Below are 16,473 nucleotides of genomic sequence, written 5' to 3'. Positions count from 1 at the left end.
GTGCGTGTGTGCGCGCGCGCGCAGCTGCAGCACCGGCACTCATGGGATGGATCGCTGCTGGAGCGCATGCCACTATAGCCCATCATGTTCCAGCTTATAGCCCTGATACATGACAGTCATATAATATTGTATTTTCAGTCATGGATCAACTTCAACATAGTGTTTGAACTTTTTCCATTTACGGCCCGTACAACTACATAAACGTTCAGATCTCAAATATAAAGTGCTTACCTTATGGCCACGGATGTTTCAATTATGTTCGGCCCCTCAAAAGTACCCGTATCTTCGGTATTGTTCAATAAAAAGCATTTTAATCTGATTGGTGGCCATTTTCTCTGTATTTTCGACACGCTTTCAACTACGTGACCCTATCGGTTGGGAGGTGTACTGCAATCTGCTTCCTGACACGAGAACACGGCCACCAATCGGGTTAAAATGCTTTTTATTAAACAATACGGAAGATGCGGGTACTTCTGAGAGCCCGAACACAATTTTTACATCTGTGGCCGTAGGGTAAGCACTGCAGTGCCACAAGCCCACAACAGGCACTAATGAATGCATACTGTACTGTAGTACAACGGTACCACGACATGCTTTCATACACTCTTTAAATTAATAAGTAAGTTGACTTTCACGTGTCAAAAATATGAGCTCTGCTTTCTGCCCGTTTGATTTGGGCTGGGTGGCTTGGGTCACACTGTGTTCTCTCTGTGGTGGGAGAGAGAGAGAGAGAGAGAGAGAGAGAGAGAGAGAGAGAGAGAGAGAGAGAGAGAGAGAGAGAGAGAGAGAGAGAGAGAGAGAGAGAGAGAGAGAGAGAGAGAGAGAGACACTCACACACAGACAGACAGACACAAAGAGAGAGAGAGAGAGAGAGAGAGAGAGAGAGAGAGAGAGAGAGAGAGAGAGAGAGAGAGAGACTCCTCCTCGTTCCTCGGTCTGTCTACTGCTCTTAAACCAGGAAGGATTCGAACAGGAGCCTGTGTGTCGTGGTACGTGTGTGTTAGTTGGTATATGAAAATGATTTAGTTATATTATGTTCAGTATGTCCACACAACTTCTTGGCTAACTTATTGGTTGCCTTGAAAACTGATTGCTATACGTTCTGCTGCAATAATTTCCATGCTGGCCAGCACGGCTGCTGACTTATTTGAATAGGAAAGTGAAACTGAACAGTACAGTACAGTACAGTACTAGCCTTGATACGAGACTATGACCGATTATGACTGTCTTGATCCAAGGCTATAAGTACAGTGCAAAACATATAACATCATCATCTCTGGTAGCTGATAACATGTAATCTCTGGCCTAGTTAGGACATGATCATGATAACAATATGATCAAACATGGTCTATCTATGTAAAGGGAAAGTATCATACAATCCATTATTGATGATACCAAATGCTAAAAGGAACAACTTCACCCATTTTCATTTTCAACCCACCTTCATATAGTAACTATAGTTGGTCCTCAGACTCCTCATTAAATGCTCACTAAAATATGGCACCATTTCTGTCTACTCACTCTGTGTCTCAGAGGAGGGCTGTGGACAGTTCAGAAACTCACCTACCAGTGACATCATCGGTGGGCAGGTGGGCATTTCAAACACATCTTTATTTGTATTTATTTTTTATTCATGTTAGAACAATGGCTTCTATTATAGCGTGTGTATTATATGTGTAGTGCCCCAGACAAGACCGGGCCACAACAACTCAGTCGGTTTTCCGAGTGGTAGACTGCGGTTCGATCCCAGCTCGGGTCACTACACATGCTAACTTTCCAGGAAGAGAAAGCCTGCAGTTTCCTTTAGCTTTGATTTCCCATCGATGATGTCACTGGTAGGCAGGTTTCTGAACTGTCCACAGCCCTCCTCTGAGACAAAAATGATACCACATTAAATGAGCATGAGTGAGGACCAATTATATGAAAATAGGTTGCAACGGCTGAAGTGGTCCTTTAATATAATTTATGCCATTTTGTTTCTTCTTATAGGAGCTTCTCAACCTATAGACAACCTGATTTGGGCCTTATTGAGACTGAGTCATAGGCCTGTATCTGTGTCTGAGTTGGCCTATATGCAGTATATAGACATTAGATGCACTCAAATAACTCAGTTTAGCCTCTTAACAATCGTCTCATAAGAGCATCCTACATCCATTTTCAGACTCCCGCTGACTGAAACGCAGAGCGAACATTAACCCTCATGCATCATGGACAGCAGGGATGTTGGGGTCTGGCTTGAGGAATGCCTCCAGGCTGCAGTTGCACCACAACATAAGAGCCTCTCCACCGAGGAGGCTATGCCGATCTACTGCAGTTACAAAGGTGAGCCACAAGATGGTGCAACGTCATGGGTGATGGGAGCAAGTTGTCGTGGTCTGAGAGAAATGTGATTTTGTCCATATAATTTAAAGGTTGCCCATGCCATAATGGAACAGCACCCTGTGTAAAACAAACACACAAAAATCTACAGAAACCACAAAGAAAAAACAACAACACAATGTTGAGGGTGGAACTTTTTTTTTTATTTTTATTTTTATAAGAGTTAACAGAGTATGTCTGATATAGTCTATCATGACTGAAAAATAAATAATTGTGTAGTTGTCTTGAAGTGTGATTATTAATTCCCAAATGGGGAATTCACAGTCAGCACAGAAACATCCAAATAGAGATATTACAAGACAGAAAGCCTACTTTAAAAAAGTAAACTGGTTCAAAGTAGTGTAGCTGCCCTGTACATACTACAGTATGTGGGCTTGTTGGAAACCTTTTTCTTTCCTTGTTAATTCACCTCAAATGCAACATATCTCCGAACAGGAAATACGTTGGTGTGGTCAATGCACAAAGGTCAGTGTGGCAAATGAGTATTGATGTATAGTAGTTTAAAAATATCCTGGATCAATATGTATTGAAAATGTTCTATTTGTGACAACACTAAAACCGATGGCTGCGCTCACTAGAAGTGACTAGTGTGGGGCCTGCAGTATATGCATTGCCCCACTGAAAAATAATACTTACTGGAGTATTTCCAGTTTTCAGTACTTTTACTTCTACTCCACTACATCTCAGAGGAAAATATTGTACTTTTACTCCACTATAATTATTTGAAAACATTAGTTACTAGTTACTTTGCAGATATAAATGATTACATTATAAAACATACATTAACCACTTTAGCCCTATTTTATACCTAGGCTATTTGAAAATAGCAGATCTACAAGCTCACAACGCGTCGCATCGCGACGCGTTGTAGATCTGCTATTTTCAAATATTTTACTACTTTGACTTTTGATACTTTAAGTACATTTTGATACCAATACTTTTGAACTTTTACTCAAGTAAATTTTGAATTTTACTTATAACAGAGTACTTCTACATTGCAGTATTGATACTTTTACTTAAACATTTGAGTACTTTTTCCACCACTGGCCAGTTGGAAGAAGGATTGCATCTTTCACACACATATATATATCACAATATATCTCCTTTAGGCATGCAATGGATTCAGTTTGTGTTTACTACTCTTCAGTGTCAGGTCCGGTGGAAATGACGAATACTGTATCTTCCCTACATATCCAATGTAGCCTTATCTCTTTTAAGGAGTAGTTCACCCCAAAAAATACTTTTTTAGTTTAATACTAATTTAGTTTTTGTCACATTCCTAAGTCAATCATTTGATTACCGGCGGAAAGATGCTAATGTATCCGGTAGGAGACTCAAAGAAGACAATTTGAGTCTCCTACCGGAGAGACCGCCGGTCATCAATTTTTATATATTTTTGGGTGAACTACTCCTTTAAACTCATTACACCCTATTACATGGATGCTGCTGAATGTATTAACACAAAGTTACGTGCGATAACGTTTTCACCTTTTTCAGCCTTAATTCAAAATGTTCTACTATCTCCTCTGTGTGTCTGACACTTCTTCTTGGCAGAGTCCCTGTGTGTGGAGCTCCTCTCTCTGCTCCGGGAGGCCGAGCGGATGAGCTGGCCCTTTGTTCCAGAGAAGTGGCAGTACAAGCAGTCAGTCGGCGCCGCCGATAAGACCAACCTCACTGACCTCATTAGCCAGCACCTGCCTCCACTGCTGGTATAATGAGCTACTCGTCAAAGTACCTTTATAGGTCCCCGGCGCCCCCGGTAGTGTCGTAGAATCACATTAAGGATTCTTTTGGATCTGCACGGTGACAAGCCTCTTTTATTTTAGGTTCACGTAGAGGTAGATTGGCTTTTTGTGGATTTAATTGGGGAAAAAATAAATCAATTTCTTGACAGTTCAGTCATTAAAAAAATGACTGAACAGACAATTACCTGCTATTCTTGAAGGCATTCATCCTAGCTTCGAATGCCTAATGGGGCGACAGTGAACTTGATTGTGACAGTGAAGTTTCATAGCTTTTCAGTTGTGAAAGATGCTTTTTTTCTCTTGCTGAGTAGCACTGTTGATTTCGTCGACTAAAACTATGACGAAAAAATGTTCTTCGACTACCTTTTTTCACTGACGAAAACTAAATAAAAACTAAGCTGCGATGACTAAAACTAAGACTAAATATATTGACACTTTCGTAAAGAAAATAAAAACTAGACTAAAATGTTAGTGAGGGACTAGTGGAGAAGAGATCCAGTAGAACTAAGACAAGTCATTTTATTTGTTTGTTTGGTTGCACTCGGGTGTTGAAAATAGCAGATCTAGGTATTTTCAGCATGCAACCAAGTGTAAAATCAGCCATTACGACACCATCCCGCCAAAATACATTTTAGTCGACTAAATCAACTGCAGATAATCTTATGATATTTAGTCGACTAAAACTAGACAAAAACTAAAACATTTCAGATGACTAAAATATGACTAAAACTAATTCAAAAGACTATGACTAAAACTAAATCAAAATTTGTTGTCAAAATCAACACTGCTGAGTAGAAACTCAAATTAGGGTTCAATCTCGTAAAGAATAACTATTCTGTTGCCTGTGCTGACAGGCTCTGCTGAAGGCGGCCATCTTGGCTCAGGAGGCGCGGTGTGCGTTGGCAGTGATCTTCCTGGTGGACCGTTTCCTGTACTGGACGGACGAATCCAGCCGGCTGCTGAGAATCACCAAGTGTCTCCACAGACGTCACCCCGACGCCCCTGTTGCTCCGCAGCTTGTTATACGACAGGCCAGGGTCTACCTCAACTCTGGTAAGGCAACGGGCTGGATTTGGATTGATCCCAGAACTACTGTATAGCTACTGGTCCCAGTTCAACAGCAGCACAGAGAGAGCGATCTGTTGTGCTCCTGTAGGGTAAAATGGGTGCGCTTAGGGTAGCATAACGTGTGTGTTTTGGTGGATGCTTTTATCCAACGCACCTCTTGGTACACAGTGGTGGAAAGTAACTAAGTACATTTACTCAAGTGCTGTACTTAAAGGAGTAGTTCACCCAAAAAAAATCTTATTTTCTATCAATTACACACCCCATGAAGCATTGAATTCATGGAGATTTATTTGGTTTTTGTCACATTCCTAAGCCAATAATTCGATGACTGGCAGTCTCTCCGGTAGGTCTACTTTGAGTCTCCTACCGGATACATCAGCATAGGAATGCGACAAAAACAAAAAAATCGTCATGAAATCATTGCTTCATGGGGTGTGTAATTGATAGAAAATATGTATTTTTTGGGTGAACTACTCCTTTAAGTACAATTTGGAGGTATTTTTTACTTCCAATAGAGTATTTCCAATTTCCAATACTTTTACTTTTACTACTCCGCTACATTTCAGAGTCAAATATTGTACTTTTTACTCCACTACAATTATTAGAAAACTTTAGTTACTAGTTACTTTGTAGATTTTGATTATTATTACAAAACACTTCAGACCTATACTCGATACAGTATATACTTTGGCAATTTGAGTATATAGCCGATCCACAAGTTCACAACGCGGCGCAAAGCGACTCGTTGTGAGCTTGTAGATCAGCTATTTTCAAGGATTTTTAAAGATTTTATTACATTTGAAAACATAATGAGTACTTTTACTTTTGGTACTTTAAGTATATTTGATGGCAAGACTTTTGTACTTTTACTCAAGTACATTTTTAATACCGAACTTGTACTTGTAGAGCGAGATTATTTCTACAATAGGGTATTGATACTTTTACTTTCATTTTGGGTATTTTTATTTTTTTTGTTGTAATCATTGCTACAGAGCGTTTGTTCGGTCACATGGTCTCTCCAGCTCTTTAGTAAACAGAATATAGTACATTTTCAGGTAGGTGACAAAGTTTAAGCCAATCAGGAGAGAGCCCTGAAAATGCATTTTATGTTTAATAAAGTGCTGGAGAGACATTGAGACTCCTTTTACTGAACAAACACTATAGCAATGAGTACTATCAGAATATAGAGCTATTTAACACTTATTTTAACAAAAGTAAATCACTTACCCTACCTTAACACATTGATTGCCAAGATCGCATCGATGCGTTCTTTCAAATCCATCGCTTGAATGCCAGCAATTCAAAAGAATGCATTGATGCGTTCTTTTGAATTTTCATTGTTTAATCTGTGATCGCACGGCTCTGTTTATTTCTCATCAGCACTTTCGTTTTCCACTTACGTCACACTCACCCGGAGCCGGATGTAAAAAAAAAAATAATAATTTCCGGGTCACATTGTTTTTCTCCGGTCATTTTCGGCCAGAATAGGGAAAAACACGGTTTTTCACACGGTATAAAAAACGAACGGACAGCTTAACTTCTATTTTCTTTGGTCCGGGTGACTAACAGTCATCGTCGTAGTGTATCACATCGTTTTAAGGCCGATCAGCGGATCAGGGATTGTCGAAAACATAACATCCGGTGAATGACAGGATATGACGTGGGCCTGTTTGGGAGGGGGCGAGCGAGGTGATCAATGTGTGGATTTGCTGCTCTCTACTGGTGGAACTGTCGTATGTGCTTAACACCACAATCAGAGAATTTATTTGAATGAAAAATTACAAAATTACAAAATTAAAAAACACGCAAATTGCTGGCACAGGGGTGAGTACATTATGAATAAACTCTGGCAGTCAATGTGTTAAGTAAAACATTTGAGTACTTCTTCCATCACTGATGGTGCTTTACAGGGCTATAAGCCTTCCATTTCAGGAGGGAGTAGTGTGGTTTCTACTTCTCTGTAGAATCACTCACGACGGTTCCTTACTATATTATGAACCACCGTACTCTATTATTATGCTGTCAGCCTAATTGTTATATGCATAACGCTGTTTGATTAGGGTGCTACTATAAAATGAATTTAATGAATGATAATCGTTTGTCACGCCCACAGGCAAACTGCAGAAGGCAGAGTACATACTGAGCAGACTGATCAACAACAGTGGTGCCACAGGTAGGCTACCTTTGACCACGGTCTTAACCCTTTAAGACCGGGAAAACATCCGTGTCATTTTAAGAACTCTTTGGGCTATTCGAAAATAGCAGATACACAAGGCTTGGGGGAAGAAATCGTGAAAATATGTGCAAATCTTTGAATATATATATATACATTTTAACTCAAATCTTTGCTTCTGGGGGTCCCTGGAACAACATGTTTTCAGATGGGGGTCCGTGGCCAAATACAAAAAAACTGTTAGGATTTAGAAGACATTTGTAGAATCCCACAGAAGCAATAAGATTTGAGTTAAAAATGTTCGCTTTAAAAAATATATATATTCAAAACATTTGCACAAAATGTCCACGATAAAAACAAATAAGTAGCAGATCTACAAGCTACGAGCTTGTATATCTGCTATTTTTGAAGAGCCAAAGATATCTAAAATGGCACAGATGCGTTCCCTTCCCGGCTTGAATAAGTTAATTGATCGGTGCTATACAGTATTATGTATCGTCAGTAAAAATGTATGTTACTTTTCTTCCCCCACATACTAGGTTGTTGGGTGTACCACTCTCAAAGCGACAGGGCCCTCGTGCAGGCAGTCAGCATTCAAGTGCGTGGGCTGATCTTGCAGAAGCTCGGTGCGTTTGTTATCTTTGGGAGACTGTGAGGAAAAAGTGTTTCCCTGTTTGAGTTGACAAATATCATGGTCACATTTTGTTCATAATTATTATATTATAGTGGCGGAAAATTATATTATATTCTTAACACTGTCTCAGGCCTGTGGTTGGAGGCTGCAGGATTAATATGGGCTTCCCTGGTTGGTTACTACGCTCTCCCTCAACCTGATAAAAAGGTATACTGTCCTGCTACCACCATGGCTACATATAGTATATAGCTACACATTTGTGCTGTTTATTTATTGTTGAGAATGTATTATCTCAGCAGCCCCTCACTTCAAATGTGTTGTGGTTTGTAGATTGTTTTGTTTCTTAGTTAACCTTTACTTTAGAATATGTCCTTCTATTTAAGAGGCTCCTGTTGTAAATTAGCCTTTCACTAAAAACACTCGTCACTCGTGTTTGTCACATGATGTTAAATAGACTGGAAAGAATACATACTTGGACTCTAGAGCTACTGGGGGCAATACAGTAAATGCCTTTCTGAGGTATAATAACGTGTTATGATAACCGTTCTAGTTCACTGACCAGTTTGTTGTGTGTGTGTCTGTGTATTTAATAGGGAATTGGGACATCTCTTGGTGTGTTGGCCAACATATTGGTGTCTATGAATGATGAGGACTTTAATGCGTTTAAGACTAATCCAGACATTGATTTGGTAAGCCTCCTACGAAATTACATTGTGACGTTTTTATTCATTTTACGAAATGTCTTACTGTATATCATGTGTGTGTGTGTGTGTGTGTGTGTGTGTGTGTGTGTGTGTGTGTGTGTGTGTGTGTGTGTGTGTGTGTGTGTGTGTGTGTGTGTGTGTGTGTGTGTGTGTGTGTGTGTGTGTGTGTGTGTGTGTGTGTGTGTTTCTCAGTCTCTCCTTGGGGAGCAAGATCATCGTCTACTCTCTGCAGCCGAGGCTGCTAAAATGGCGGTGGTGTACAGTCAATATGCCTCACTGTACGTCTTGACCAATGTGGTAAGTTGTTTTTTTATTCATCTTTATTTATGCTGGGTACAGTGGGCAGGTTCACTCACAGAGCAACTGGATATTCACTTTCTCACTCACATTTTTCCTGCCCTTACCAGAAATCTTTTGTCCACAAGTGTGCCCCATAAGTTTCCCCCATGCTGCTTTGTATCAGGGGAAAGTCAATAGCTAATATGAAACATTAATTATTCTCTTTATGTCTTTCATTCTATCACTCTCCTTGTCCTGTCTGTCTCTCCTGGTCAACCTCTCACTCCTACCTATCTGTCTGTCTCTCTTATCTGTCTTTCTCCAGGCAGCTCAGGGGACCTGCTTGCTATCCTACAGTTTCTCAACGGAGTGCCCCGTCTCCGAGAGGCGCTCCTTCCTCCTGCGTGCGCGAGAGGCCTTTGAGATCGGCCTGCTCACCAGGGCAGAGAGCGAGCTGGTCACCAGCAAACAGGAGCTTCACACCTTCATCAAGGCTGCTTACTCACTGACCGTCGCCAACAGGTGGCTGGGCGGCGCGGCGCCGGACGTGCTGGCACTGGCCACGCTCGCCTGTCAGAAGGCGCTGGCCTGTTTCTACGACTACTGCCGTGCGGATAACCAGGAGAGAGACAGCCTCTGTGCTGAGATCATGCGCCTCATGTCCCAAGTCAAACTCCTGCTACGGGTTGAACCGTTCCCCAATTCCGACAAGGGCTCTTTCATCCCCGATAGCTACAGAAACATTCAAGAAAGGACAGTTCATTTCACTCTGGAGGGTTTCTCCCGGGTGATGGCGAGGTTCCAGAAGTATCACGCCTCGCTGTGTGAAGCCGGTCACTCGGACTGTAGGAGGACCAGCGAGAGAAGAGATGGAGCCGGTGTATGTATAACTGCGCTGGGGACGACCGTCGGTACACTGAACGCAGAGTGCGCTACTGAAAGCCACAGAGCTACAAAAGACACTCTGGAGGGAGACCTCCAACCGGCACCTTCGTCCATGCTGCGTCCGCCTCAAGAGGACGAGGTCGGCACCACTTTAGGGAGCACCGATGAGCTCAGCTCTTCGTGGCAGAAGTTTTCGCTGAGTAGCTCAGGGTCTCCTCGTCCAAGCAGCAGCGGCTATACAGGGAGCTGTGTTTCTGCCAGGGAAAGTAAAGCTAATGTCTCCGATCAGAGCTGTCTGACCACAGAGGTCAGCGAGGATGGTTCTGGCGGCATGGAAGACTCTATCGACGAGAACAGGAAGCGAGACACAGTCGGATCCAAAGCTGCCGTCCGTTTTCAGCCGGGCCCAGCCTCCTCTGTGCAGCACGCGACATCCACCTCCAGTCCAGGAAGCGACTCGGATCGGTTTGAATTGCTACAGGCTGCGATAGAGACGGTGGAAACCGACGAAAGTCGGATCGCCGATGTTGCCGCGGGGTCGGGAAGCAGTGGATCGATGCGGTCCACATCCCAAAGGAATGTCAGAACCGGCAGCTCTCTCAGTGACAGCCTCGGCTCCCATTCGTCGTGGGAGAAACTCTCCCTCAACACGCACTCCCCCACGAGCGGCATTCTTCATCCAACTGGCTGGTCCAAACCAGGCACGGGCCACTGCAGCGACCCACGAAGAGCCAATCAGGCTGTGATGGAGACGCTGGATTATGAAACCAGTGATCCAGCTAATCATCACACAGGCCCCGAATCTGGAGGCTTACCTCCTGGCCAGCCTGAACCTGACGCTAAGGACCTTCATACAACCAATGGTGTAAATGAACTAAGTACATTTACTCAAGTGCTGTACTTAAGTAAAATGTTTTGGTATTTTTACTTTACTGGAGTAATTTCAATTGTCAATACTTTTACTTCTACTCCACTGCGTCTCAGAGGCAAATATTGTACTTTAACTCCACTACAAGTATTTGAAAACTTTAGTTACTAGTTACTTTGCAGGTATAAATTACTATTTGATAAAACATACATTAACCACTTTAGCCCTATTTTATAAATAGGCTATTTGAAAGTAGCCGATCTACAAGCTAACAAAATGTTTGAAAATAGCAGATCTACAAGCTCACAACGCGTCGCATCGCGACACGTTGTGAGCTTGTAGATCTGCTATTTTCACACATTTTTGTTTTTTTACTTTTGGTACTTAAAGTATATTTTGATGCCAACACTTTTGTACTTTTACTCAAGTAACATTTTTGAACACAGGCCTTTTACTTGTAACAGAGTATTTCTACATTGTGCTATTGCTACTATATTACTTAAGTAATATATCTGAGTACTTCTTCCACCACTGCATACAACCCCACAGCCGAGCCTGAGGCGGTCGGTCGAGATCGACCAGTGTGCCTCGACTGAAACGTCGACAGAGAGCTCGTTTGAGATGCTGGAGGCGAGCGAGACGGGGACGAAGCTCAACAATCCCCCTCATGGAAAGAACCCTTCGTGCTACAGCTGTCTGCAGCAGAGCTTTGTGGGTAGCGTCGACCTCGAGCGACGGTACGTGTTGACGGAGCAGGATCGCCGTGCCCTCCTGGCCGGGGTTTGCCACGACTGTCTGTTGAAGAGGCTGCAGAGTGATGAGACCCAATTCAAGCTCAAAACCTACAGAACTGCCTACAGTAAGTTCTTAATGGATTGTTGTTTCTAGGGTTGTATCTAAAAAAATATTGGGGTTTTGTTTTGTTTGTTTGTTTTTTCAGTTCAATATGGCTGAATGAAATGTCATTTCTCACAGGCCATGCTATTAGCACAAAAATACATTTGTGAAACAGACAGGAAAACATCAGACCACACAGGAAATAAACAAAATTTGCATGAGGAGCAAAAAATGTTTTGCATGCTGCCGTCTCTTTTTCTTGCAACTCCTACCCACAAATATGTTTTACTTAACAGCTTTACCACATAACCACTTATGCCCTGTTTCAAAAATAGCAAAAAATAGCCTATGTACAAGCTCACAATGCATCTCACCACTTATTTTTTTCTAAACATTCACCTATACCCAAAATTTGGATGCCAGGTTCAAAGTGGTTAAAACTCTCCTGAAACCTGAAATGTGAGTGTCAGCAGCCTCTCTGCACCACGCCATTCATTCATCCCATTTCTTATGTTGAAACTGATTCATTGCATCACTGCGGTATATCTTCCACAGGTGCCCTTCATCTGAAATTCTCCAGGGCCACGGGGCTGTGGACAGCCAGAGAGACATGCGCGTTCATTGGAGAGCTGATGGGCATGGAGGGCAAGCAGAGGACAACGTTGTGGGTACAGTTTCTGCACCAGGAGGAACGGTTAAGCAGGTAATAGGCATCTACAGCTCAACATACAGTACAATGTACTAACCCATTGAGACCTGAGGCTGATTCTACAAGATGTCTTCTAAAAATACTAAGAGTTTTCTGAAAGAAAAACGTATGTTGCAATATCAGTGGTGCTCAATTTCTTTCATCTCAAAGACCCCCAGAATTATATGTATTTGGCCGCCGACACCCATCTCAAAATATTTTGTTCCAGGGCCATCAGAAGCAAAGAATTGTGTTAGAAATGTTTGCTTTAAAATATATATATACTCAAAGATTTGTAGAAATGTTCATGATTTTTCAAAAATATCTTTGAATAGCCAAAGTATAAAATTATGCTTTTTAGCAAAAATCTAAAATGAAACAGATGCTTTCCCGGTTTTAATGGGTTAAAAGAAGAAATAGATATACTTAAAAATAAATCTGTATATATACCGGTGTATATATATATATATTTGTTTTATCTGTGATCAGATAACTCCACATAGAACCACTTCTTAATTAGAATGTACTTTATTATGCTTTGTTGTTGCAGGCTCAACATACTGCATGTCTGCATGTCATCGATTACACATCATCACATTACATATTATTCTGTGTTGTTGTGTCCTCATCAAGTTATGTGGGGAAAGACTACTTGAGGCCCAAGGGGATTCAGTTCCATCTGAACGACGTGGAGAGACAGATGACGGCCCAGTACTATGTCACCGAGTTCAACAAGAGCCTCTACGACAAGGAGGCCACCGCTCAGATCTTCTTCATTCCCTCTGAGGTCCTCCTGGTGAGAGCAAATCACAAGACTGAACTTGTAGATAGTCTATTTTCAGAGGATTTCATACATTTGGAAACTTGTGAAATTGGACATTCTGCATAATGAGTACTTGACATTCTAAGTATATTTTGATGCCAATACTTTTGTAATTTTACTCAAGTAGATTTTGAATACCGGACCTTTACTTGTAACAGAGTATTTCTACATGGTGGTATTGATACTTTTACTCAAGTAGAAAATGTGAGAACTTCTTCCAGAGTCTTCCACTACTGAACAAAAATGCTCAATGTGGTTGCCACTCATGAGGCGGGTCCTAAAAGAGTTCCGTTCATTCAGCTCAGGGAAACCATTGTAGACACAGGCCAGGTGTCTAAAAGTTTACCCAATATTAATGTGTATCTGCCTCGACTACTTTAGATTAGCAGCACCCAGTATACATACTGTATTTCTCTGTGGAGGCCAGAGCACACGGTTGCCTGTAGAGCTACATGAAGTATAGAGTTAGTGCCTTTTCCCAAAGGCTATAATAACAGTGTTAACAGGCACTGGACATGGAATAAAAGCTCACCATCAATGCATCCTCCTGCAGAGCTGGACATCAAACCAACACACATGGCTTTAGGACATGAGCTGGGCTGAAAGGTACAGAGATAAATGTAAGATAGCAGAATGATGCCATCACTGCAAGAATAATGGCCTCCTGGCTGCCTTCCTGGCAATAAACCAAGGTCAGATTTACCAAAGGAGCTTGAATTCTGCAGAAAACACTTCAGTGAACTTAACTCCATACCAAATGAACAAAACAAAACAAACAACGCACTTGGTTATATAAATGTGTTGAAAAGTTGTTTGTTTGTACTTCAGCACCGAGTTAAAGGACTACTTCACCCATCTTCATATAATTGGCCCTCATTGTAGCTCATTATAAGATTGAACCATATCTGTCTACTCGGTCTGTCTCAGAGGAGGGCTGTGGACAGTTCAGAAACCTGCCTTCCAATGACATCAGTAGGCAGGTTGGTCATTTCAAACAAGATTTAAAACTTTTTTTCTTTTCTTTTTTATTGATGGGAACAATTGATGGGAACAATGGGTTCTGTAATATTTCAGCATGCTAATTTTCCAGAAAGAGAAAGACTGAAGCTTGTATTAGCTTGGAATCCCCCCCATCGATGATGTCATTGGTAGGCAGGTTTATGAACTGTCCACAGCCCTCCTCTGAGACATTAGCCGATCTATAAGCTCACAACGCGTCACAAAGCGACACGTTGTGAGCTTGTAGATCTGCTATTTTCAGATTTGTATACATTTGAAAACTTGTGAAATGGGACCTTCTGCATAATGAGCACTCTTACTTTTGGTACTTTAAGTATATTTTGATGCCAATACGTTTGTACTTTTACTCAAGTAAATCTTTAATACCGAACTTGCACGTGTAACAGACTATTTCTACAACAGGGTATAGATTACTTTTACTTAAAAAAAAAGTGGTACTTCGTCCATCACGTCTCTTGTGTTTATTCTTGCGGATGAATAGGTGCTGGATGGAGAGGAGATCGTGGGATGCATTACAGTGGAGCCTTACATGCTGGGTGACTTTGTCAAACTCACCAACAACACGGTGAAGAAGGACAAGAGGTTTCAGGCCACAGAGTATGGCATCGCCTTCGGACATTTCACCTACCAGTTCTCCAACCGCCAAGAGGTTGTCGTGGACCTACAAGGTGTGTGTGTGCGTGCGTGCGTGTGTGCGTGCGCGCGTGTGCGCGTGTGTGCGTGTGTGCGTGTGCGCGCGTGTGCGTGTGTGTGGGGGTGTGTGTGATCTCACAGAAACACGATGAAATAGCACGTAATGGAAATTCCATAAATAGACGACTGGAAAACCCGAAAAGCCGTGCATAGGAGCCGCAAATCCCACAGTGAAATAACACGGGTTGCAACCCGGAAGCAGAGCAGTCCCCACAACATTTGCTTGAGACTGCACGCCTCCGACATGGTCCAAAGCGTATCAAAGTCAATGGAGGAGATACGAGGCGGCTATACACGGAATGTAATCCGTGCTATTACACAGTGTTGTTTGAGATCGGGTTGGTGGTAGAGTTCTGCAACATATTTCATTGATAATCCACAGATTTGACAGTGGTTGCCACTTTATCACCACTCTCCTTTGGGGGTTTGAGTGACATTAATGTCACAAAGTATTATGAAGTGATGTGAAGGATACAATAGGCGCCAGGGGCAGCAGAGCGCTTGCATATGGCTGTTTAACTCCTAGTGTTACATGTCGGCTTGTCTGGAAATCACAATCTATTTCACCTATACAATTCAGCCAAAACAGTCTCCGATTAAATTTTTGTCAAGAAATAGGCCATTAGGTCAATTTTAACTAGACCCCATTGTCAAAGGATATCTTGGTTCCTGTTATGGTCTGTGGTGGTCTCTGACCAGCATGATGATGAAACTTCCAAAATTTCCATTTAAATCGTAAGATTGACTTTCTAGGCTAAACACCCCATTTCAATGTCATTTTAATCATGGCTTTGATTCCATTTTCTGGATAGAGATTCATTTTATAAACCGTGATGGAAAAGCTTTCGTTGAATAACAGCGACATTCCCTGCTGTCATGCTGAATATTTTCATCACTTGTGATGATGTGCAAATAAGAATGTAATGAAAGGAAATTAACTTTTGTCACATTCGTCGCAACCCATACGCGAGTACTTGGGATATGATGTTGCTGAGGGGTGTTAAACTGCATTTCAGCAGTGTGAGCCCTGACCAGTGCAGCTATTGGCTGTCCTTTGAAATATCCTTAAAATGACTGCTGTAAATGATGATGTACCTTCCTTCATAATGAGTTGTGTTGATCAAAAGTGTGTCTAACTCTGAAAGCTTCATCTTGTTTTGTTGTTGTTGTTGTTGTTGTTGTTGTTGTTGTTGTTGTTGTCTTTCCACAGGTTGGGTGACCGCCAACGGTAAAGGGTTGACCTATTTGACAGACCCCCAGATCCACTCCAACAAGACCCCCAGAGGGCCCTCCAACTTTGCAGACAGGGGCCTCAGGTACTTCCTGGAGGAGCAGCACGGACCAGAGTGCAATGGGATCTGTCAGCTGCTCAAACTGCCCCCGATGTCAAGACTATTACTTTGACTTCTCTGAAAACTGTGGCAGGTGGCGGGGACGTGTGTGTGTGTGTGTGCGTGTGCGTGTGCGTGTGAGACTTGGCTGGTTAATGATGCTTGAACTTTAAGACCTGGAACGCATCTGTGTCACTTTAGATTTCTTTGGCTATTCAAAAATAGCAGATATACAAGCTCATAGCGCGGCACCGAGTGCCGCGCTATGAGCTTGTAGATCAGCTATTTTTGAAAAATCTCGAAAATATTTTTTTTAGATTTTTTTCAAAAAACTTTTGGGATTTAG

General features: G+C 42.0%; 1 protein-coding gene across 1 annotated transcript; it reads left to right on the top strand.

Annotated features, from left to right (window-relative positions):
* Window positions 1-926: 926 nt before the first annotated feature.
* Window positions 927-16,313, top strand: alpk1 (alpha-kinase 1). The gene is made up of 15 exons (XM_080451623.1): window positions 927-989; window positions 2,162-2,322; window positions 3,934-4,088; window positions 4,979-5,177; window positions 7,306-7,365; window positions 7,905-7,991; window positions 8,130-8,206; window positions 8,593-8,688; window positions 8,896-9,000; window positions 9,308-10,732; window positions 11,285-11,594; window positions 12,128-12,275; window positions 12,894-13,056; window positions 14,585-14,771; window positions 16,007-16,313. The coding sequence occupies exons 2-15, from the start codon at window positions 2,208-2,210 to the stop codon at window positions 16,198-16,200; spliced, it is 3,321 nt and encodes a 1,106-aa protein (XP_080307749.1). The 5' UTR covers window positions 927-989; window positions 2,162-2,207; the 3' UTR covers window positions 16,201-16,313.
* The last annotated feature ends 160 nt before the right edge of the window (window positions 16,314-16,473 follow it).

This window comes from Gymnoscopelus braueri (assembly GCF_963280865.1).
Source record: "Gymnoscopelus braueri genome assembly, chromosome: 15".
NCBI lineage: Eukaryota > Metazoa > Chordata > Actinopteri > Myctophiformes > Myctophidae > Gymnoscopelus > Gymnoscopelus braueri.
The sequence above is the reverse complement of the archived record's forward strand: the minus strand, read 5'-3'. Positions and strand labels throughout refer to the sequence as shown.